Source organism: Pygocentrus nattereri, chromosome 7 (genome assembly GCF_015220715.1).
Source record: "Pygocentrus nattereri isolate fPygNat1 chromosome 7, fPygNat1.pri, whole genome shotgun sequence".
Taxonomy (NCBI): Eukaryota; Metazoa; Chordata; class Actinopteri; order Characiformes; family Serrasalmidae; genus Pygocentrus; species Pygocentrus nattereri.
In genome coordinates this window covers 13,622,443-13,646,315 of record NC_051217.1, presented here as the reverse complement: position 1 = coordinate 13,646,315, position 23,873 = coordinate 13,622,443, and the positions used below count along the sequence as shown (strand labels likewise).

At 39.5% G+C, this 23,873-nt stretch overlaps 1 protein-coding gene across 1 annotated transcript in view; it reads left to right on the top strand.

Moving 5' to 3' along the window:
• Window positions 1-12,190: 12,190 nt before the first annotated feature.
• Window positions 12,191-23,873, top strand: part of spon1a (spondin 1a) — a 129,173-nt gene continuing 117,490 nt past the window's right edge. Inside the window, exons 1-2 of the mRNA XM_017708738.2 lie at window positions 12,191-12,771; window positions 14,182-14,288. Coding sequence (XP_017564227.1) covers window positions 12,489-12,771; window positions 14,182-14,288 — 390 coding nt within the window. The 5' untranslated portion in view covers window positions 12,191-12,488. The remainder of the gene's footprint in view (window positions 12,772-14,181; window positions 14,289-23,873) is intronic.

Genomic DNA, 23,873 nt, shown 5'->3' with positions numbered 1-23,873 from the left:
GATCTTAAAGGAATAGTTCACCACATAATGGGTCACCGTTTTGCAGTGGAGCTATGCGGTTAGAGTAATAAAAGTCTAGGTTACTCAAAAAAGATTTAGAGTGACTTAGACTTTTGTTATTTTTTAGTGACATTAGCCTCATGCAGTGGCAGAAAAGCCATTTGAACGTTTTGGGAAACACTGCTCATACCACCAGAGTCATCACATGATTAGTGTTGTAGGCTAATGTTACACTATAAACGTGATGATAAATAATTCTTCAATATGCAAAACATTTTCACCTTAAAAACAAATAAATTTATTAAGTATTATGACTATACTAACTAGAATAATGTATGTCTGTATAGTAACACTGTACTACTACCATATTTGTATTTTCATGTTGCATTATAAATCTCTGTTATTCACAAATGCAGTGCAGCTTCATGATATTGTTAAAACTGGCTACAATATTAATTTGTATCACATTAGCTTTTGTATCAAACTGTTCAGCAACCTCAGCAATGGAAACTTGGATAATGTAGACTTATATTTATTAAGTATAATTTACTTTTTTGTTTCCATACACTCTTCCATGAATGTTTTTGGATAAAAGAGAGATGATCGTCATTATATCTAGCATCTAGATCTGAAAGTTATGTACACTACTCAAAAAAATAAAGGGAACACTCAAATAACACATCCTAGATCTGAATGAATGAAATACTCATTGAATACTTTGTTCTGTACAAAGTCGAACGTGCAGACAACAAAATCACACAAAAATCATCAATGGAAAACAAATTTATGAGGCCTGGATTTGGAGTCACACACAAAATTAAAGTGGAAAAACACTACAGGCTGATCCAACTTTGATGTGATGTCCTTAAAACAAGTCAAAATGAGGCTCAGTATTGTGTGTGGCCTCCACGTGCCTGTATGACCTCCCTACAACGCCTGGACATGCTCCTGATGAGGTGACGGATGGTCTCCTGAGGGATCTCCTCCCAGACCTGGACTAAAGCATCCGCCAACTCCTGGACAGTCTGTGGTGCAACGTGATGTTGCTGGCAGCAGATCGCTCTCCACAGCATCTCCACACTCTGTCACGTCTGTCACATGTGCTCAGTGTGAACCTGCTTTCATCTGTGAAGAGCACAGGGCACCAGTGGCGACTCTGCCAGTCCTGGTGTTCTCTGGCAAATGCCAAGCGTCCTGCACGGTGTTGGGCTGTGAGCACAACTCCCATCTGTGGACATCGGGCCCTCATACCATCCTCATGGAGTCGGTTTCTAACCATTTGTGCAGACACATGCACATTTGTGGCCTGCTGGAGGTCATTTTGCAAGGCTCTGGCAGTGCTCCTCCTGTTCCTCCTTGCACAAAGGCGGAGGTAGCGGTCCTGCTGCTGGGTTGTTGCCCTCCTACGGCCTCCTCCACGTCTCCTGGTGTACTGGCCTGCCTCCTGGTAGCACCTCCAGGCTCTGGACTCTACGCTGACAGACACAGCAAACCTTCTTGCCACAGCTCACATTGATGTGCCATCCTGGATGAGCTGCACTACCTGAGCCACTTGTGTGGGTTGTAGAGTCTGTCTCATGCTACCACGAGTGTGAAAGCACCACCAACATTCAAAAGCGACCAAAACATCAGCCAGAAAGCACAAAGGTACTGAGAAGTTGTCTGTGGTCCCCACCTGCAGAACCACTCCTTTATTGAGTGTGTCTTGCTAATCGCCAATAATTGCCACCTGTTGTCTATTCCATTTGCACAACAGCTGTGAAATTGATTGTCAATCAGTGTTGCTGGACAGTTTGATTTCACAGAAGTTTGATTTACTTGGAGTTATATTGTGTCGTTCCCTTTATTTTTTTGAGCAGTGTAGTATTGTTTAAATGTCAAAGAACATTTTTGCCTTTTTCTTTCCAGTCAGAACACCAAAAAAATAAACAGGAATTTCTAACAGCCATGCAAGTAAAGCTTTCATTTTTGAGAGAAAATCTTTTCTATCCATCCTTCCACTGTGAGAAAACTACTCAAAGCTGTGGGTCTGAACGGATGTATAGCTGTCAAGAAGCCCTCAAAGTGGAAAGGAAATGTAAGAGAGAAAGAAAATCAAACAAAGAAGCTGCTAGTGTTCTCAAAACACTGGACTGGCTAAGTCCAGACCTGACCTTTTACTGAATGTGCTTGGATTACTTGGATTGTGAGAAACAGAAAATGCAACCAACTTCTAAGTCTGAACTTTGGAGGTGTGGAAAAATATCCCTGCAAATTTCTCTGGACAACTGAAAGCAAGACTCCTGAAAAGAATGAAAGCTTTAAAAAGACAACTGAAACATTTGATATTATATTTATTGTTGAGGCTTCTGTGTTAAATATGCTTTCTGTTTTTTTTTCCTTGGTGCTGAAGAAGTGAATAACTTATACTTAATGGCCATTTTGACTTGACTTAAATGAAGGAAAAGTGTAGTCTACATTTGCATAGTGTTGCATGAAATATTTAAGAGTTTTAAAAATGTACTTTGCTACCTGTATTTTTCAAGTATATTAAAATACAGAGAAAGATCAGTGCTTGACTTCTGCATATTAAAGCACCTCTTTACAGTGACACTTTGTTGTTGACATCTTAAAAATGTAAAGGTTCAATGCCAAGTGTCTTTTTTCTTAATTGTTATTTGTACTCACTGATCTCTGAGCAGATCAGTGTAGCCTTGAGTAGATGTGTGTCATGCAGACACAACAGTACACATTATAATGAAGTTTTAAGCTAAATGTAATGTCAGACGTGAAATCTAGACCTATTGAATTAGCTAACTAGCAGGCACTAACAGCTACAGTTGTAGTCTCAGTTGGGAAAGAGCTATATTTTGTAGTGAAAAACAAGCTGGCAGTGTATTTTATGATCACAGGTATCCTGTGTCTTCTGTGTATGTAAGTGAATTATCTATTATTGTCATCAAATCCTCATCAGTATAATGCTGATTTTGTGTTTGAGGCCCAAACATTGAGCTGGACCTTCTAGACAAACGACATGGTCTCAAAAAATGAAATCAGACTCAATACCTTCTGTCACGATTGGCCCCTCCCAGTCTTCCATGTGCTTGTGTTTACCTTCTGGTCTTGTCCATGTGCTTTCTTTGTTTGATTCTTCTCTGCCCTGCCCCCTTGTTTCTAGACTCCGCCCTTGATTGTTTTCACCTGTGTCTTGTAAACCATCTTGCTAACCACCTGTGTCTCATTAACCTGTTCCTGCATTTAAGCCCTGTTTTCCCCTGTGAGTTTGCTGGTCTTTGTATTGTATGTAGTGTATTCTTTGTAGTGTATGGTATCGTTTGATGTTTGTTCTGCTGGACTTATTTTTCCTAGTCTCTGTTTTTGAGTTTAGCCTGTTGTCATCATGTCTGTTCCACAATCTATCCATGTTGGCTCTCTGACCCTGGACCGTTTTGACCCTTATTCTGATTTGCCCCTAATAAATCTTGCTTCTCTCAGCACATGGGTCCGCCTCATCATCGCTCCCTGGTGTTACAACCTTCGACCTTTAAATTGCTATTTCAGGCATATTCACATCATATTTTAGCATGTTCGGTACTCCTGATTAAATAATGAATCTTATTCAGTTTAAACAAAAAAAAAAATCCTATATAGTGCAGCTGCTGTAACAACCTCAAATACTCACAACATACTGTTAAAAAGCTAAATAACAAGGATGAGAGGAGCAGAAATTACCTGGGGGGGAATTACCTCTAAATATTGGATGTATCATGACAACCCCCTCCCCCCTAATCTACCCACATCATTGTAATTATAGTGCAAAGCTAAAGAAGCAAACTTTGGACCCTAAACAATCTGTGCTAAGATCTTGTGCAGCCTACACAACATCTGATATGAACACGCTCTTGGCATGTCAACTAAATGCCAAATGCCTCTCTTTGGCTTCTTTGACTCCTGTTAGATGAGAAGTGAAGCATAGCTTCTTTGCTTTTCTGAAACCTATTCATAAACAGCCTAATGACTCCACAGCATGTGGTCAAAGCTTGATCAGCAGCCTGCTCTCAGAGTTGATTAAATGAGTCTAATTTGATTTTGCTCTTTGACCTCTTCCTCTTTAAAGTGTGCAAAATGCACAATGAAAAACCTCATCAAAGTCCGAGTAGAAGCTGGGGAAAAGGGCCGCACTGGCACTGTGGAAAGGTCACCTCAGCTGGTGTAGATGGAGTTTGACTTTGAGAGCAGCAAGTTCAACAAAAAATCAGGCACGACATCCCCACACTGACCACAGCAGAAGCATAAAACCTCAAAGGTCTGTTTGTTTTGCAATTAAAGGCAGACTTTTAATTAAAAGAGAAGCAAAGATGTTTTTTGTGAGGATAAGGTCAGATCATTATAAGCCTTGTTTATCTGCCTTTGCTGCTTTTTAGTTTTTTTTTGGCTTCTATTTATGGGTTTGTAATTGTGCTTGTTTATTTGCTTAATAAGATGCAGATATCAGGTGCACAGGAGACAGTGAAACTTAATGACTCCTTTTTCTTTTGATGCTTCCTTTCCCAGATTAGATTCTTTTTTTTTCACTTTCATATCAGGATGAATGCTGCTCTTTTAAAATAAGTAATTCTGAAATCCTTATCAGGTCTGATGGTCTGGCACAGATTGAATACAGTGGTTTGTGGTACACAATATAACTATTATTTAATTGTTATATTATTAAAGAGATTTGTCTGAAAATAATCAATATATCTAGAATCTAGACCTGCCAGAACTCCACTACTGCGCAAAAATCAGAAAACCCTTCATTTTCTAATTTCCAACCAGAAAAAAATAAGATATTTCTGAAATTAGATAACTCACTTGCATAAAAGAGCAGGAGTTTCCAAAACTGGATTTCAGAAAATAATTCATTGTATAGAGGCTCCTAACAACCATACAAGACCTGGAAGACCATTTAAACCTTTGTCCCAGATGAAGAACATCAAGCTCCACTCTTTCTTCAAAAATCTACACAAGACTCTCAGTACTATGAGTGTGAAAGGATGAAGCTGTCAAAAAGCCCTTACTGAGAAAAGAAAAGCAAACAAATAAGCTGCTCAAGTTCGAGGATCAATGGACTGTCCACCCCAGAGTCCAGACCTCAACATCACTGACTGTGTTTGGGACTACTCAGACCTTGAGAAGAATTTACACAGTTTTCCCCCTTACCTCAGTATTGTCCATTGGTCAAGACATGTTTGGCATTATACTGATCCAGAATTCCACTGAGGTCAGGGGAAAACTGTGTAACTGTTGTATGAACTATTTCTTTTGGAGTATGCTAAGTGCTTTAATTTATTCATATGTTGTTTTGTTTATTGCTGAATCCCTACTGACCTCATAAAATTAAAATGGAACATGTTACTCTAATCACCTTTTACTAATGTTACGTAACATCATTTATTTTCCTTAATGTCTGCTGCTAATTGTATTATGCAAGTCTTTAGTCACAGTTGTGGGTTGGAAGGCAGTGACTCAGTTTTGGGGGATTGAATTATTAAACAGAGAATATAATTAGGTTAATTATAAGCCTATTTGGTCATTATTTTATATTCTTTCTCGCTATTTTAACTCATGTAGACATGTCAGAACTAATAGAATGATTTCGGAAGAGCAGATTCATCTTCTTCACTTCCATATGTTAATGACAAACTTTTTCATCCCCTCAACACACACACACTTTTGGGTTTGGAGCAAGTAAATTTCAGCAGAATTTTGGAACTTTTAATTTTTTGAACCTTTGAAGTTAGAGAAGAATATATGAGGAACCTTTAGCAATCCAAAAATGGTCCTGCCCCGGAAATCCTGCCCCTTTTGACCGGAAGTCCCCCCTCCAACAGGCAAAAATTTTAAAAGACGCCAACCAGTTAGATGTTTGTTTTTATAACTATACATAGGATCAAATTCCTCCCTTCTGTCTATGACCCTGTGAGCAACAGTATTTAAGAATTAGTGTTTCAAGAGATGTATAAGCAGCTAGGAAGCTAAGAAGCTAAGAAGCCATGGCAAATGTACCTGATGTCTCTAAAAAGCCTTTTCGACTAAATGAATCAGACAAATTTCATGTGTGGCGACTATCGAACGGGAGCTACTCTGGATTCGTTTTTGATGAACAAAATGACAGCGTTACCCTCTTCAGCAGTCCAACAGAGTTTCACGGAGGCGTCCATCTATTTACACTCCATCAGAATGACTGGAGCAGTTTCAAGAGACACTGTGCTGTGCTAAATGCTTATCTACAGATGTATAGAGTGTGACCCCTGTTATGATGAGATCTACAATCTAACATGGAAACCTTCAGGCAAGTCTCTGCGTACTTTCAATCTATGTCCAAAAAGGAGCGAAGGACTGTTTGATTTATATATATACGTGATTTATATTCTCAGATGCTTCACGTTTGAGAATGAAACTACAGAAAAAGACTGTCAACTTGTTTTTAAATAGAAAGACTTTCAAAAGATGAATGAAGAATACTTTATAATCGACAGACTGTTCACTGTAATAAAAAATTGAGTGTACATTCTGTAAATAAAAGGTTTTATAGCTTTAACAGACTGTCTCTGTCTCATTTCTTTAAGCATTTAGTATTTCTTTAGGAACAGCAACATTAATTACTTACTTAACATGATTATGTAACAAACTAAACTAAAGCTAAACTTCTTCTTCTTCTTTTTCTGCTCCCTTTAGGGGTCGCCACAGCGGATCATCTGCCTCCATCTTGCCCTATCCATTGCCTCCTCTACTTTCACACCAACCATCTCCATGTCCACCTTCACTACATCCATAAACCTTCTCTGAGGTCTACCTCTTCTCCTTCTACCCAGCAGCTCCATCTCCAACATTATTTGACCAATTAAACTAAAGGTAAACTAAAGTTGGATATTACATTAGGAATTATATTTAACTGACACTCTCAGTCACCCTTCCATATGTAAATGACCATAATTGTCTTGAATTAAAGATGCTTTTTCTGACTGAAATCTAAAAGAGAAACATACAATTAGGACTTTGTAGACAGATCTAGAAAAGTATAAAAAATCATTTAAATTAGACTTACTCAAAGGACTTGGATCAGCATTCGCACCCTCGTCATTCTCATCGTCACTGTCCAGCACTATAATCTCCTCCACGTTTTTCCACAACAATTACGTCATCATCGATCAGCTCATATCCTATATATTTATATATATATATATATATATATATATATATATATATATATATATTAGTGGTGTGGAGCGAGGAGGCGGACGCATACGCTCAGATAAGTGACTTTTATTATGGGCAAATCCAGGGTCATAGTCCTAACGGTCCAGGTTCATGTAGCCAACACGGAGAGAACATGGGTCAGACATGACGCAATAAACCCAGACTGAAATCTACAACGGAGAAACGGACCAAACAGCACGAGCATACAAACAGTATATCCAAACAGTTCAAACAACAATAAACAACAAAGACCAACCCAGACCAAGGGAAACACAGGGCTTATATACACGAGGGCTAACAAGGGATCACAAGACACAGGTGGAAACACAGGTGGGAACTATCAGGGGTGGAGTAACCAAACAAGAGGGCAGGACAGAAAAACCATAATAATTAATACTGACAATCAAATCTATCCTAAAGCAAAAATACATCACATAAATAGAGATACATACTATTTTGATCTCTATACTTACTTCTCTAGTCCAGGACTGCAATCTAACTATTATAGAAACTGATCATTTGCATTTGTTTGTTATTTGACCATCCTTTTTGGACACAGACTGAAAGTACGCGGAGACTTGCCTGAAGGTTTCCATGTTAAATTGTAGATCTCATCATAATAGGGGTCACACTCACACTGTACATCTGTAGATAAGCATTTAGCACAGCACAGTGTCTCTTGAAACTGCTCCAACCATTGTGATGGAGCGTAACTTGATTGAAACTCTGTCGGACTGCTGAAGAGGGTAATGCTGTCATTTTGTTGATCAAAAACGAATCCAGAGTAGCTCCCGTTCAATAGTTGGAGTCAAAAATTTTGATTGCTAAAGGTGCCTCATATATTCTTCTGATGTCTCATAATGCTGTCTGTCTTTTCACTGCAAGAGGTTAGTGTTGTAGCCCAATCTTCTTTCGAGCCAAAGTACCTAAAACAGAGAATTGCAATATTTGATATTAGCTATGTTTTCATGAGAAAAATGGGAGTGCTTAGTGCTGTGTGATTTTAGTTAGATATACACTAGCCAGCAATTTTCAGGCTAACAGACCACAGAGTTGAGTATGTTATGTGTCTAACATTTGTTATTCCTACGAAGCTGATCATAAACATGCTCAACTCCACATTTAATGTCAAGAACAAGAGAAAAAAAACATGGTTATATTTTCTATATATGGTATTTTTGGTTTTGTTTTTTGATGCAAATATCGTAACACATCTAGATCTGTTACCAGAGATGTTATTTTCATTTTCCTAAATTAAAACCAAAGAAGTGTACGTGTTTTTGCTCCACAGTTTGTACTATACTACCATTCACTGTTTGTAGCTTGTAGCTTGTACTGGTGATAAAAAGCCAAGGCACACTAATGAGAACCTGATTTCAAGCTTATTAACTTTAAGTTAGTTTATTTAAGTACTAAGTTAAGAAGGGTCTCGCTTTTTTGGAAAATCCACTATAGTCCCCTATAGATAATCTACAGATGTTGTTAACAAACTATCTGTGAAAACTCAGTTAATTCTAAACAGTGGTGGGCTTAGCCTTAGGATTTGGACCAGGATAAGGGTTGAGTTTAGGTTTTCGGTTGAGGTTAAGGTTAGGGTTAGGATTAGAGCCAGGTTTATAGTTAAAGAAAATGAGGGTCAATTTAGTAGATATTCAGTTTAATGTAACTTGAAAGAGAAGTAAGTATCTACAAAGCATCTAAAGAGGACTATCCAAATGATGTGTTACCCAAAAAGCTGGGACGGTGCAATTTAAGACATTTCATCCTAAACAACCACGCTTGGAAATCAAAGAAGCATCTAGAAATGCTTCTGTTCTGTCCCAACTTTTTTGGAACGTTTCTGATTTATAAGAAGTGTATATTTACAAAAAATAGTGAGGTTCATAAGACAAAATATGAAATGTGTTTTCATAGCATTTTCAATTTAATACTGGTTAAACATAATTTACTAATCACAGCTTTCTGTTTTTATTAGCATACCATCCCAACTTTTTGGAAACTGGTTTTGTAGATATCAACATGCAAATTTAAAATATCTATTTTTCTCTACTTTCATGCCATTTTTAAAAATCAAACCATGTGTCGCATTTGGCACAACTTCATTTTCATTGAATGTATTTTTACAGAAACCGGTTAAACTTTTGACAAATGGATCTGCTCTAGAAACTTCATGAAATTGATGTTTTGGAGAAATGAAAACATCATGGAGAAATGAGATGTTTGGTGGAGTCATGCATAGGAAATATTAATAACAAAACTATTCATAGTATGAGTCATATGTATGTAGTTTTGAGTACGTTTTAATTTTAAAATGCAGTTTTAAAAAGTTACAATGGTTGTTATTATTAGTAGTAATAATTATAATTATAATCATTATAATAATAATATTAAAGTCAAGCCCACACATTACCAGCATGACATGTTTTGCTTTTCCATGAAATAAGCCAGTTTAATATCAAAGGTAAATCCCTCAGTGAGCTTTCAGTGAATGCAGGGAGTGAAGGCAGCACATGCCCTTAAGGAAGGCACTGAATCCCTTGTGTGCAGCTAGGAATAAACAACCCATACCATCATGATAAGCAGATATAGCAGCCATGTAAACTTTAAATGTAAATGTACAGGGACTTTTGTCCGGCGGGCTCTGTCAGAACTGCAGCAAAGTTCTGAATACTGCCTGCGGTTGTGCTGATTATCTGCACACTATTCTGAAACATTTTCCACTGACAGACATATTTAGTGTGTACCAATGAAGCTCTCATATGCAGGATAGTGTCCCAGACTCCTGGCTTGCAGTCCATCAGTCAAAGCTGTCTTAACTGAAGGTGATCTGGGTGGAGATGCCAACTCACACCTGAGTAAGAGCCCCTCAGATACAGCAGCAGTGGAAAGAATGGACTGGTAGCTATTAAAACACTGTAGTGCTTTGTAGCATTTTCAGATTCCTAGAGAGGAAGCAGAGAGAAGACATAAAGTACACAGTTGAAAAAGGTATAAACAATAGTTTTTTAGGTCCAATTGTGCACCTTAAGTAGGCTTTTCACAAGGAAAAGGTACATATTTGTACATTTTCAGAACTTAACGTTCTGAAAAAGAACAATAAAATATAAAGCCTGGAGCCAGGACAGGGTATATGGAGCCAATAAAACCTAAAAAAAAAAAACTTCAATGGATTATGGTACAATTATGATCCCTAACCAAGGCTACTGCAGATGTACCCTTGAGGATTCCACCCCAGTTTCTGAGAGTGCAGCTGGACAGGCCAGCATACATAAACGCCTAGTCTCAAGGGCTGGATGGATTTGACAGGAAAAAGCATAGTGTGTTTGGACAGTCTTCCTAAGGCTGTAAACTCATGAACCAAGGCTAGAAATTTACCACAAGAAAGAGTTTACCACAAGAAAGCTGCTCTTTAATGGCTCACAAACTCATTAATACTAAAGGTAAACTCAAAGTTCAGTTTTATGAGTTTACTCACGGTGTGACATCATGACCTGGTACGCACTCTGATGCAACGTGAATTCAATAGGAAAGCTGGCAAACGATGTGGTCTCCCAAGTTAATAGCAAATATACCATTGGTACTTCAATTGTATTAGTGATTATAAGATAAAGTCTACCTGTATTGAATAAGCAGACCATGTCAGCCCTATTAACAACCATGCGCGTTCATCCCTGCTCCAGTTTCTGATTACCACTCAAACACAAACAACTTAGGGTTTGGACAGTATTTCGACTTCTTCAGGTGAATAGCACTCAATACCAACCATGACATATGCAGGCAGAGTCTATCTTGGCCTAATACTTTTGTGAAGGCACACGGTTTTTAGTCATCTAAACAGGAGATTGGGTGTAACGTGGCCATGAATTTAGGTGTTGCTGCTACAAATAAAGCCAGGAAGATAGTGATTTACCTCTGTGCTAAGGTGAAGAAAAAGCAGCCGTCACTGTGTGGGTAATGTTAACTTCTAAGTCAAGGAGCTCAGAACAGACTAGTTGTAGCTCCTTTATATGTAGTTGGCTTGAGTTAGACCTGAGGTGTAGGTGATGGCTTCAGAGGTAGCAGAATCAGACATAGCTCTGCGAGGTGTGGCTAGATGCTGTAGGAGTCAAGGTGAAAAAACAGCCATATTCACTGTAAAGGGGCCCACAGACGAACATGTGAAGAAACTCTTTAGCTTTGAAAAAACTTTTTTCAACATTTTTCTATGATCATGAAGAAGCTGGACCTCAACATGCCAATCTGATATGAAAGATATTTGGTAGACATAACTGCTAACTACTTAATCTTTGATTAGAAATAACTATGTTTGTTTGTTTCCATCAAGTGGCCTACTTGGGTATGAAGAACCTCCTTGCAGTTGAAAGAGCCGCCGCATATTGTAACAGTTCTCTACCAAAGCCACTTTTTTTTTTGCTACCACCTTTTTCTCCTACCTGGTTATTTGATTAAAGTTTTATGTTTATAGTAGTATTTATTTATTTATTTTTTTGTGGGGGGTATAGTTTTAAGCTGGCCTACTCACCTTGGCTTTACTTTGACACCCACCTCGTTCATTTGACAGGTTGCCCGCGTGTGCGCGCACGCCAATGAGACTTGTGCGTGCGAAACCCAGAAAGAGGCCACGCGCAGAATTTAGGGAGACGTTTGTGCTCCTGTTATTAACCAGCACCTCTTTCCTCTCGTGGGCTGATGAGATCCCCGCGTGCAGCCAGCTGGCGTGGGCGGACTGTATTATTAATTAGTATTTTCTACAAGGACCCTTAAAATGCGACCGCAACCGAAAGGCGCGAGCTTCGCGTCCGAGCGCGCTGGCGTGATGCGCTGCTCTCAGGCTGCGTCTCCGTGTTTCGCCGCTGCCTCTCCTTTCGCGTGAATCACTCAGTGTGCGCGGGAGTCCCGTCCCCTTACACCGCCCCACTCCCCCCACCCCCCAACCGCCCCCCCCCCCTTCATCCCATCTACTAACACCGCCGCCACCACAACTGCTGCTCACGAGCGAATCAGCGCGCGTCTCTCTACGACCGGAGGCGATTTGGATTCCCTCCACGATGGCGGCACCTCCTTAGCGGAGGCGGAGATCGCGCCGTCGTTAAGTCGCGTTAACTCGCGCGCGGCAGCTCGTCCTGCTCCGCAGAGTTTTGACTGCGCTCAACTTTTTTTCTTCTCTTTCACGTGGACGGAGCGAGTGCGCGCGTGTATTGACCGGTTCCCTTTCGCACCTGCCTCCGTTGCGGTTTCCGGAGATCCAGGGGCAGAGACGCGCGCGCGTGATGTCGTCGTCGTCGTCGTCAGCGGCGGCGGCCGCGGTGGTGGCGGCGATGATGTGCTTGCGATCGCGCGTGCTGCTGTTGCAGTGGCTCCTCGTGGCCGGCTGCCCGCGCGATACGTTCGCCTTCACGGAGGAGCCCTCGGACAGGGCGGCCAAACCGGACGCTTTCTGCAGCTGGATCTTACGGGCGCAGCCGCAGGGCGCGCGGAAAGAGGGACACAGCGAGTTCAGGCTGCGCGTGGAGGGAGATCCGGACAACTACCAGCCCGGCAGCACTTACAGAGGTACGGACACAGGGTCTCTACTCGGGACCCCCCTCGTTCAACCTGACATGCACTTCATGCGGTAGCAAGCAGTTTGAGAGCTTTTATTAGTCTGATAGATTCTTTGACTAAAATGAAGCTGCATTTGTCATCACTGCAAATCTCACAAATACTTACTCTACAATACAGTGATTCACTGTCTCAACACTTTGCTCCTGTACACACTTTTAGGAAAAAAAGGTACTAAACTGTGACTGGGGCAGTGCCCCTCTTGTAACTGGGGTGGGACCCTTAAGGGCTCATATCAGTACCTTTAGCCAGGGAACATAACTGTACCATAATCCATTGAAATGATATTTTCTAAGCTGTATTGACTCCACACACCCCGTCTCGTCTCCAGGCTTTTCATATCACTGTTCTGTTTCAAAACATTAAGTTATGAAAACTTATATAAGGTACGCAATTAGACTTTAAAACCACTGTTGTACCTTTGGAAGTACATTTACCCGCTGGTACTTATTTCTAACAGTGTGCTCTCAGAAAAAAGATACTAAACTGTCACTATGGTGGGACGCTCGAGGGTACATTGTCAGTACCTTTAGTCAAGGAACATCACTGTAGAATTTCCCATTACAGTTGTACTGACTCCACATATTCTGTCTTCACTCCAGGCTTTTTATTTTATTGTTCTGTTTTAAAACATTAGGATATGAAAAAGTACAAATCTGTATTTTTCCCCTGGGGAAAACCTATTTAAGGTACACAATTGGACCTTTAAACTATTGTTGTACCTTTGAGGGAACATTTATATGTATTTTATATGAACCTGTACAGTATGTTTATTTCTAACGGTGTACAGCAATAGAAGCTAACTCTACAACACACACCATCCCAGCCAAATTAAGGCTAACTTGTAGTTAGAATTTATTCACACATGCTAGGAACAGTTTCATACAGTCTTAATGACCTCACTGTTCTCAGAGGTGCTAGGAACATGCATGTCGATATCTAACTTGTAGAACAGAAGCAAGTGTATCAGTTATCATACATTTAATGTAGTATAAAGTTGCAAATCACTTATCTACTTTATTATGTGGCTCCCTACAATCTGACTGAGATTTATTGTTTGTCATTCTGATGATGTCGCCCGTGTTTACTTATGTGATCCTTCCAGTTGTCAACACTCTAACCTAGATTTATGTAATTATAATAAATACAGATGACCGCAATAACAATGGCTTGAGCAGGTTCTTTGTAACTGATTAATTGGCTAATTCATTGTTCTGCCATCCAGATTTGCTTTCTTGAGTGCATTTTCATTAACTGAAATGGTCTCAGCGCTACGAGAAGCTCCTGAGAAGCTCTGTTAGATCAATCATACAGACGCACGTCTTATTTTTCCTTACTGAATGCTTTGTTCTTTCCTTGTAGTGACATTATATGCAACCAACCCTGCATACTTCAGAGGCTTCACTCTCATTGCTCTAAAGGAGGGGAGGAATGGGGAAAAAGAAGAGGATTATGCAGGCACTTTTCAGGTAGGAGTACGTTCTGCAGTCTTGCACATCGTAAGTGGTCACATATTTTGAGGAGAAGCAAAATAAACCCAATGTGTGCCACACTGCACTGATGAGAGAACTGCTGGTGTGTGAATGGACAAAGCTTTGTATTTGCTTTATGTAGTTCAAATTGGCTTGTTTGGTTTTATGCTTAGGGGAGAAACTAGAGGTGTGCAATATGACAAAAATGTAGCATAGCTATACTAGAAGACTTTTTACAAAGCACAATTCATACCCAACTGGAACATTCAAGACTGCATTTAAAAATAATCAAAAACTAAGTGCGCAGACATTTTACATGCTACGTTACTACATATAATTACACAAGACTAACCATGTCCACCATGTCCAAAATATATTTGTCATGTACATATCTGCCTGTGCTGATACATAAATATAATGAAAATGCAGACATTAGGACTATAGCTCGAATAGAATTACAAACAAATATAACATTTCTGGTTACAAATGCAGTAAATAAAATATAATGTAGGTATTTTAGTACTGTTGCCAGCATTGCCTAAACATTGTCTTCTTCTAGAGTACAATAAATACAATGTTGTTCAAAAGTCTGAGACCACCCTTAATTTATTTAATTATTAGTCAAATAATTATGTACAAGTCATAAATGCTTATATATATATATGTATATATATATATATATATATATATATATATATATATATATATATATATATATATATATATACACACTAACACACTAACACTAAACAGTACTTTTTAGGAGGGCATGTGCCTATGTGCATGACCACACCTCTCAAGCTTATCAGAGGTAGCGGCAGCCAGTAGCGGGTTGTTACAGTATGTTTTTTGCTTTTTTCCCCGACACAGATAAATGATTGACTTGTTCTTAAGTCATCTTGACTGGAAGTTAAATGTATGAAGGGCATTGTCTGTCTTTTAAACAGTACTGTAAGGCACCAAATATCACTTTGAAATACTGGTCAAATATAAACATCTGTCCAATGCTAATAATTCATGTTAGTAAAATGATCATCCTGTATGATTCTGATATCATCATGAATCCCTATTGATAACAAAATCTGTCACCCACTTCTAAGAGAAGCCTGTAAATGATAGGTCATCAGATTGTCTATATAAGGAGTCAGGAGCTTCTTATGCTTCTGCCCCAGTGGACCATAATGCCGTCGTTCAGATAGCCAAGTGCTGGGATCTACTCTAATGCTTCTGTGAGTAGCAGCCAACCTCACACTCAATCACACCTGGCAGATCTCTTACATCAACACCATATGCTGCTGCTGCTGGGACTGCCTCCACTGCATGAGCTCTCACGCAAGACCAGGGAGGAGAAGAGGAGGAAAGGGGCTTTTAAAGCGTCTCATAAACAATAAATCTGACAGAGCTCCTCTTCCCGGACCCCTCTCCTGCAGTAGAGTGATTTCGTGTTTCAGGCACGGGTCGTTGAGGATGTTTGATAACTTTAACCTTGCTGCCCAGAATTGTTTTGTTTATGAGTTTCATTGTGCCAACAAAGGATCCGTTTTACAGAGGCATGAACACCGTAACTGGCACACTAGCCACATCGTAAGGCTTGAACATTCCCTTTCTGTATTTCCAATGTTCTTCCTCTTTTTTTGTCTCTCCCACCCTCTGTGTACCCTCACCCTCACTCCCCCAGTCTTTCATGGCTTTGTGCAGCGTAGTTGGTTTTCATGTGGAGATAAAGCGAGCCTGCTGAAGGGCGGAAGTTCAAAGTGAGGGCCAGGCACTCACCTCATGCCAGCTCTATGGGGTGAGGGAATGAGGGAAGGAGATGGTTCAGTTTCTGAGAGGAAAGGGAGGCCAAGTGTTCAAGCTGAGTTTTCCAAACGATGCAAGATGAGGGGAGTCAAAAGGAAAAAAGGACCACGAATAAATAGTCAGGGATTTGACTCACCAGCTGTCGATTTAGGTTTCAAAGCCAAGAACTGCTCAGTAATAATCCATAATGTCATTTTCCCTTGAAATGATAACACAAGGTATATAATAGGCATGTAGCAATATAAGTGATCAAAATAACCAACAGATATGTTTATACAAAGTTTATAGTTGACCAAATCTGCCTAGCATTAGTCCGTAATGTCACTTTCCTTAGCTAAATGAATTACACAAAAACACAAACACATACAAGTGTAAGTAATCTGTCTAAACAATGAAGTGAACAGTGGTATATTACATTCACAGTTGACCAGAACTGTCTAGTATTAATTTATCAGTAGTCTTTCCCTCACTAAATAAATAATGCAACAAAGGAGGCACATAAGAGTGTAAGTAAGCAGTCTAACTGATAAAATAATGATATGCCAGATTCAAAGTTGACTAAAGATGGACAGCAATAGTCTATAATGGCACTTCACTTTGCTAAATGACTAATGCAAGGAAATAGGAATATAAGTGTAAGTAAGAAATCTAGCCAATAGGTAAAACAATGGTATAAAGCATACATAGTTTACTAAAGTTGTCCAGTATTAGTCTATGACACTTAGTCTTCCTACATGAATAATGCAAGAAAATGGGGACATAAAAGAGTAAGCAATCTTATCCATAGATAAAACAATGGTACATTACATTTATAGATGACCAAACCTGTTCAATCGTACTTTCTAATGACGTTTTCCCTTGCTAAATGAACAAAACTGCAGAATAAAAAATGTTAGCAAGCAGTCTAAACAATAGATAAAACAATTGTTTACTAGATTCATAGTTGATCAGAGCCTTCCAGTAACAACCCTTTCCCTTGCTAAACAAATGATGCAAGGAAATGTGCACATAAATGATCAATCTAACAAACTGACAAAAATAACAGTAGTATATTATATTCATTGTTGACCAAAGCTGTAAAATATTGGTCTATAAAGATTATTTTCCTGCAAAGAAAGAGGCACATAAGTCTTAGTAAGCAGTCTAATTACTAGATAATCAATACTGTGTTCATAACAGACTACCAAATTGGGGAAAATGTTATTAAATGTAAAAGTTGCCTCATACTTTTACTATTTATTATACATATGCTCTGTCACGTCCTTCGCTTTCTCATCCGTCCTGCATTAACCATATCTGATCCCAGCCCCTCTTCTGCAGCTGAGACCCAGACTCAGTATTATGTCAGCTTGCGCCAAAGCAAACAAAAGACTTGCTAAGTGAAAGGAAGGACATTAGCGGTTCTTTCCCACACATATAAATCTCACTGGATGGCTTCCAGCACAGGGATTTGTCTTTCAGAGTTGATACCAGGACCAGTGATAATACTGTGTGCATTTCAAATGAAGTATGAAGAAAGCAATATTATGGCTGAATCCAGTCATTACATATGGCAGTACGCATGAAAAACTCATCTCATGATAATTTGTTAGGAAATCATTGTCGTGGTATAAGAAATGTAGCCTCCTGATTATTCACCCATGCAGTGATTTTCTGTCAGCTATATGGTGATGGAATAAAAATGGGAAATGGTGAAACATTTTCTCTTCGTTTGTGCTGTGATTTCAATAATTTGCATCAGCCAAGGTAAATGACTTGAAAGTTTCATAGCACTTCATGTGGGATATATACCGCATGCTTGACGGTATGGCAGGTGCTTGATGGAATGGGGTTGGTGTTCTAATAAGTTTGCTTATGGCATATTGCCAAGCCTAACTATACTAAGTAATAGTGAGAGTAAAAATGTTCATGAAGTAGTTCTCCTGGCTTAAAACTGCACAAAACTCAAACTGGGCCTACATGCAAGAACTATTCTGGCAGTTTTGAGTTATAAAAATGAGCAATAATAGTAATGATGATCCTAAAGCAGGTTGCTACTATACAAACAATTGAATGTGTTCATAACATCTTTCTGCTTTGGCAGTTTTGATTAATTTGGAAAATACTTGGGTGAAATTGATTGAATGTAAACAGCATTATATATTATCTTATAAAGAGACTTCATGGCCCCTGATGCTCCTGTGTGCAGTAGCTGAGTGGAACAGGTCTAAGCAGTGCCTGTTTTAGCTGTAATTACTCTGGCTAACAATGTCCCTCTGAAGAGATCCTGCCCCAGTGGGCGCAGGCTGCTGGGGGACAGGGAAAGGTCAGACTAGGTGGGGAAGCAGTCCCACTTCCCCCTTTTCCCACACATTTCAGCTCTTCTTGCTGCTCTGACATTACTCCATTTCCCCCTGAGTGCTTACCTGTGTGTGACTCTCCTAAATGATTGTAAGCACTGGGATGCTGACTTATCAAGTTCTTTAATGCCCTTGCACAAAGACACCTTTCACCTGACGCCGCTTTGGCCGGGGGGGTAAATTGGTGTTAATGCTGAGGTCTTAAGTGTTGCTGAAAGCTGAGGCACCTTCAAGGCCAGGGCTTCTTAACATCAGCTTTACTTCAATTCCGGCAGATTTATGCTAAGACTTTGCAACTGTTTTGCTTTTAACATTGCTCTGCACTCACTCTTCTACCATGCTCCTACAGTGTGCTGCATTAAGGAACTAATTAATAACCATTGATTTGGAGCGCACAGGTTTTGAACATGGCCCTTGTCATGAAGCCTAAAAAATCACCCAGTAGGACAGTGGCCTTTTTACCTCTGCCTTGTATTTATTTTCTTTGTTCTTGTTCTTTTCTCATTATCCCCAGGAGCAGGCTGTGCTAAGGCTTGCTGTTTTAGACTTTTATTTGCTGTTGAAATTGATTTCATGCCGTTGTTATTAAGTGCCAGTCTGGAGTTTCTCTTTTGCGTGGAGTGTAGCGCACCACAGAGTGACACGCTCGGCAAGAATGTCAGGGGTGAAAAGGGAAGAGGGAAATCACTCAGTCAAAGCGTGTGTCAGCAATACGCTGTCTGGCTGCGCTTGCATCCAGAAATAATGAAGGCCTGCAGAGCGTATTATTTCCAAAAACCTGACTCCCACCGGAGTGCAAGCAGCCAAGAGCAAGGAAAAAAAAAATCATGATTCTCAATGAAATAAATTGCTTCTTAGATGGTTTATTTTGTGTAACAGTATGGAGAGGAAGGGTTCCTTGCTGCTTGTCTTGTTTGACTTCAAGCTTGGTGACAAAGCCTTCAAACTTCGGCCCGATTCTGCTCAGTTCTTCAAGAACCTGATAAAGATAGAAAGCTCAAGTTGTCCAGCCCTATTAAATGTTGACCCCTACTTCAGTTTTCTCAACTGATATTGGCATTTCATTTGGCCAATCATCATGGGGTATTTGAAATTTCCCAGCTTTAAAATCTCCCAGGTTTCTCTCAGCTATAAATGAATAATCTCTGGTCTGCTGGGACTCTCTGAAAGTCTTGAACACCAAATACTAACACAAAGCCTGGGCTAGTCCCTTGTTCCCACTTCTCCTCAATCCCTGTTCGTTCCCTCCCTCTTTCACTGCAGTCAGGTCCCTTTGCAAGCTCACTAGCTCTAGAGACCAGAGACCTTTTCATTGCACTCTCCCTTTTTCTGTCAGGAGTGGTACTCATATCAATCCTGCCACCCCTGGATCAGCCTCCCCAGACTGCCTGCCTGGCTCACATTCACAGCCTGGGGTGACACAATCTCTCCCTTTCTTTCTACCCCCAAGGTTCATGTGCCCCAAAAAGGGTCTGCTTTTTTCCTTTGTTTTGCCGCTAGAATTCTGGAAAACAGAACCCTCTTGTGACTGGGGTTATTTGAAGAACAGATTTGAAATCTGAAGGCATGCACCGTCTCAGCCATTTCTGCCTGGATTCTGACTGCACCAAAAGCACTTTTGTTTGGCCCTCTTGGGAGGTCAGTTGGAACTGTGAGAGTGGTGACTGACTACTTTTCTGTTCACTGATAAAGTTACAGTCAGGTCCATATATATTTGGATGCAAACAAAGTTAGTGTTATTTTAGCTGTCTACTGCAGCATATTGGATCTGAACTTAAATAGAAAATGTCTGTCCATGAATCGACTCAGCAGCCAATCCAATGTCTTTTGAAGGTTTTGTATGAAAATGGTTGTGATCCCTACATTGCTCACCCAATTTGGTTGCAAATAACATAATTAAAATACATTTTAATTAAATTATAATTAAAACAAAATTAAAGCTGATTCTACATGTTGTTGCTGTCCAAAGATAAACAAGTATCTACAAAATAGTAACTTTTCAGGAGGAGCCTAAAACACTCTTTACCTTTCAGTGTTTTATTTTTATTCCAAGAGATTTTAGAGCATTTCTATTGGTCCATTCATCATGTAATTGATGAATGACATCATGCAATTATCACACAATGTAAAGGGCAGCAGGTTGAATTGATGCAAAAAATGAAAAATCATGGTTTTCTCTGGACAACAACGATATGTATTATTTAATTTCAGCTTCAATATGCTGTGTCTGACAGCTACAATAACAACAACTGTATTTACGTCCAAATATTTATGGACCTGACTGTGCGGGAAGATTCTAGGGAACACATGGAAAGAGTGTTGATGCTATATGGTTGGGGCCAATTATACAGTTTCCGTTGTACTGCAAAGCCTCTTTGCTTGGCTGTCGGAAGCCTTTTTCAGTTGGGTGTGATTCCTAACTGACTCCCTTGTGGTCTCAATTCCATCCAGCTGGAAATCCAGGCTGTGTCCTTTGCGACCTCACACTTAAATGGCTGGAGGTTCCTAGCAACTTGCTTTGAGAAATGATCCCCGACTAAGAGAACCTTTATTTTAACGTGTGTGACATGTGCAATCACTTTCTCTGTGTTTGGCCAGCCGTGCAGCCGGTGGGCCGCACAGGCGGTCTGGTTTTGTTTGACATTGTGTGTTATTGTTTCAGCTGGACCAGCAGGCTCACCCTCACTCAGTCAGCCAAACGCTAAGGATCAAAGGTCAGCCCAACACTTTTCACAGCTGGGCCTTTTACTGCATTCTCACGAGGTGTCATAGCAATGAATACACACACACCCTTCACATAGCCTGGATCACAATTCAGGCCTTTAAGAATGAGCCAAGCATCCAGTGTAAGCTTGTTTATGACGAGGTGACAGCCAGATTTTTTTTGCCTTATTCGATTGTTGTTTTTTTAATGAAATGTTTTCATTTCTGAATATGTGTGAATTGATATTACAGCAATTGTTTATCAGAAATGAGACTTTGCCTATGCTCTGGTGGTTTTACTGCTTTCTCCCTCAAAAGGCCTTTCTGGGGGAGCCATAACTAAAGCCTTACTCTATGATATTTAAAACCATTACATTCATTTTCACTTTATGCTTAGAACTCATCTCATGAAAACAAGAGGTTTAAAATATCTCTAGAGCTCAATGTTCTCATCCCAGCGTGAGCTATCACATGATAATTATAGGATTAATTATTTTTTATGAATTATGGTACTGTAAACAGTGCAGTAGGTGCATAAAAAAGTTTTTCAAAGATTATTGGTTCATAAACTGAGAGTTCAGCCTGTATAGCTGCAAACTACTCCCATAACCACCCCACTTCAGCTTTAAGGCAGGTTTCCAATTCCTTGCAAAACCATAGATTTTACATTCACTAAGTTAGAAATGTTTATATTTGTTTAGGAATGGAGGGAAATTCCTCTGAATGTTCAAAATCTCTGCATAACTCATTCCTTAAGATGTAAACAAAATCGTTCACAGTGGTTTGAAGTGAGATGTGCCCTTCTGGAAAGAAAAAAAACCCAAAACATACAGATTCAGAATTGTTCAGTGTTAGTGATTGATTATCTGTGTTTAATGTCTAGGTAAAGTAAAATTATTACACAACATTGTGACATATGTATTGCCTGATACCTGACACATTGTTTTAGATTGTTTTAGATTTAAAACATATATAAAAACATATTCAGGGTGGGGGGGTATATGCAAGGTGTTAGCAAGCACAAATAGTCTCCAAAGAAAATGTACTTTTTTAGATTTACCACTATTTTAGCATCATGAAACTATATATACAATCTCAGAAGACATGTGTAGGCACACTGCTCATTTTGTGTAGACTATTTTTTTATGTTGATGTTGCGATCCCTCATTCAATCCCTGATCCCTGAGTCAATATGTTTCTCTACAATGCACCAACTCATGTAAACAACCTCTGAGTGACTTTGTATAAATCTCAGCTATTCAGAAGTTTTTTCAAAGCTTGGAATCCCCTTTGAAGGCCTACTGGGAGTGAAAAAGGAGTCATTTGGGACTATTGGTGGTATAGGCATTTAGAGGGAACCAGGGGTGTAGCCATAGGGGTATGTATGGCTACCCATTGGGCCATCCCAGTTATGCAAAGTGAGACAATCAGCTATTATCAGTAAAGAAGTCACCAGAGAAATGTGATTCTCTCTATATTAGAATAGGCAAGCTGTTCTTCTTTTAACTCAATAAGTGAGCAGCAAATGGAATCTTACAGCCATGTACTTCAGACAGGATTCACCAGTGACCTGGCATTTCCTGGCTTTTGAAGAATCTTAAGGTTTGTAAATGGCAGCTGAGTGATGATTACACCAAGCTCTAGTGAGTGAATTAGTTAGGGGTAATACTTGAGTATGAAAACTGGACCACAGAGGTATTGCAAAAATAATATACTTCTGATATGAAACTGTAGTTATTTGTTGAAGTCAAATAAAAAAAAGTTGCCCTTAAAACTGTTACCCTGAGTGGTGTGCATTATTCCCCTCAGTGTGCCTTTGGAGTTAACTGCCCTGCCTGTATATAGTCTGTCTAATCAAACCAACAGCTGACTTTATTGCTGCTGGGGTTACTGGGTGGAGGATGTTAAGATAATTGGTATTTCCCCTGACCTCTATGTGTACATAACACCCACATCACTTCACTTGTCTGCACCACGTCTCTGAAGCACTTTCAGCTGAAAAGTCATATATCTAACCCCCAAGGACAGCACTTAAATCCTTTCTCTGTGTGCCTGGGGTGGTACAGTCCTGTGCAAACGGCCACACTTTATTACATTTTCTGTTTTAATTTTCTGTTAAATAATTTCTCTGTAATTGTTTTTTATTTTTCCAGCAGTATTTCTGAGCAGGTTAGATATATTATGTAATTCACTTGCATAAGTCAAAAAAAAAAAGTCAAAGAAAAACACCAAAACTGACACCATCAACTAAACAGCACTTAAAGCTTTCATCCTTGAGAGAGAAGAAAATCAAGCTCCACTCTTGCTTCAGATCTAAAACAACAGGTTTCCTATCCATCTTTCCACTGTGAGAAGACAACTCAAGGCTAATGGTCTGAAAGGATGTATTGCTGTCAAGCACCCTCACTGAGAAAAGAAAATAAACAAAAAAGAAAAGAAAAAAAAACGGGTAAATGAAGCAAAGAAGCTGCTGATTTTTTCAGAGCAATAGACTGACCACCATTGTTTGAGACTACTTGAACTGCAAGAAGCAGAAAATGCAACCAACATTTAACACTGAGGTTTGGAAAAATATCCCTGCAGTTTTCTTTGCAAAACCGAAAGAAAGTCATCTAAAACATATATGCATGTGTATATATATATATATATATATATATATATATATATATATATATAAATTAGGCCTGTATTTCAACCAAAGCATGAGTATCATAAAATGTATATACTTGTCCAGATACAG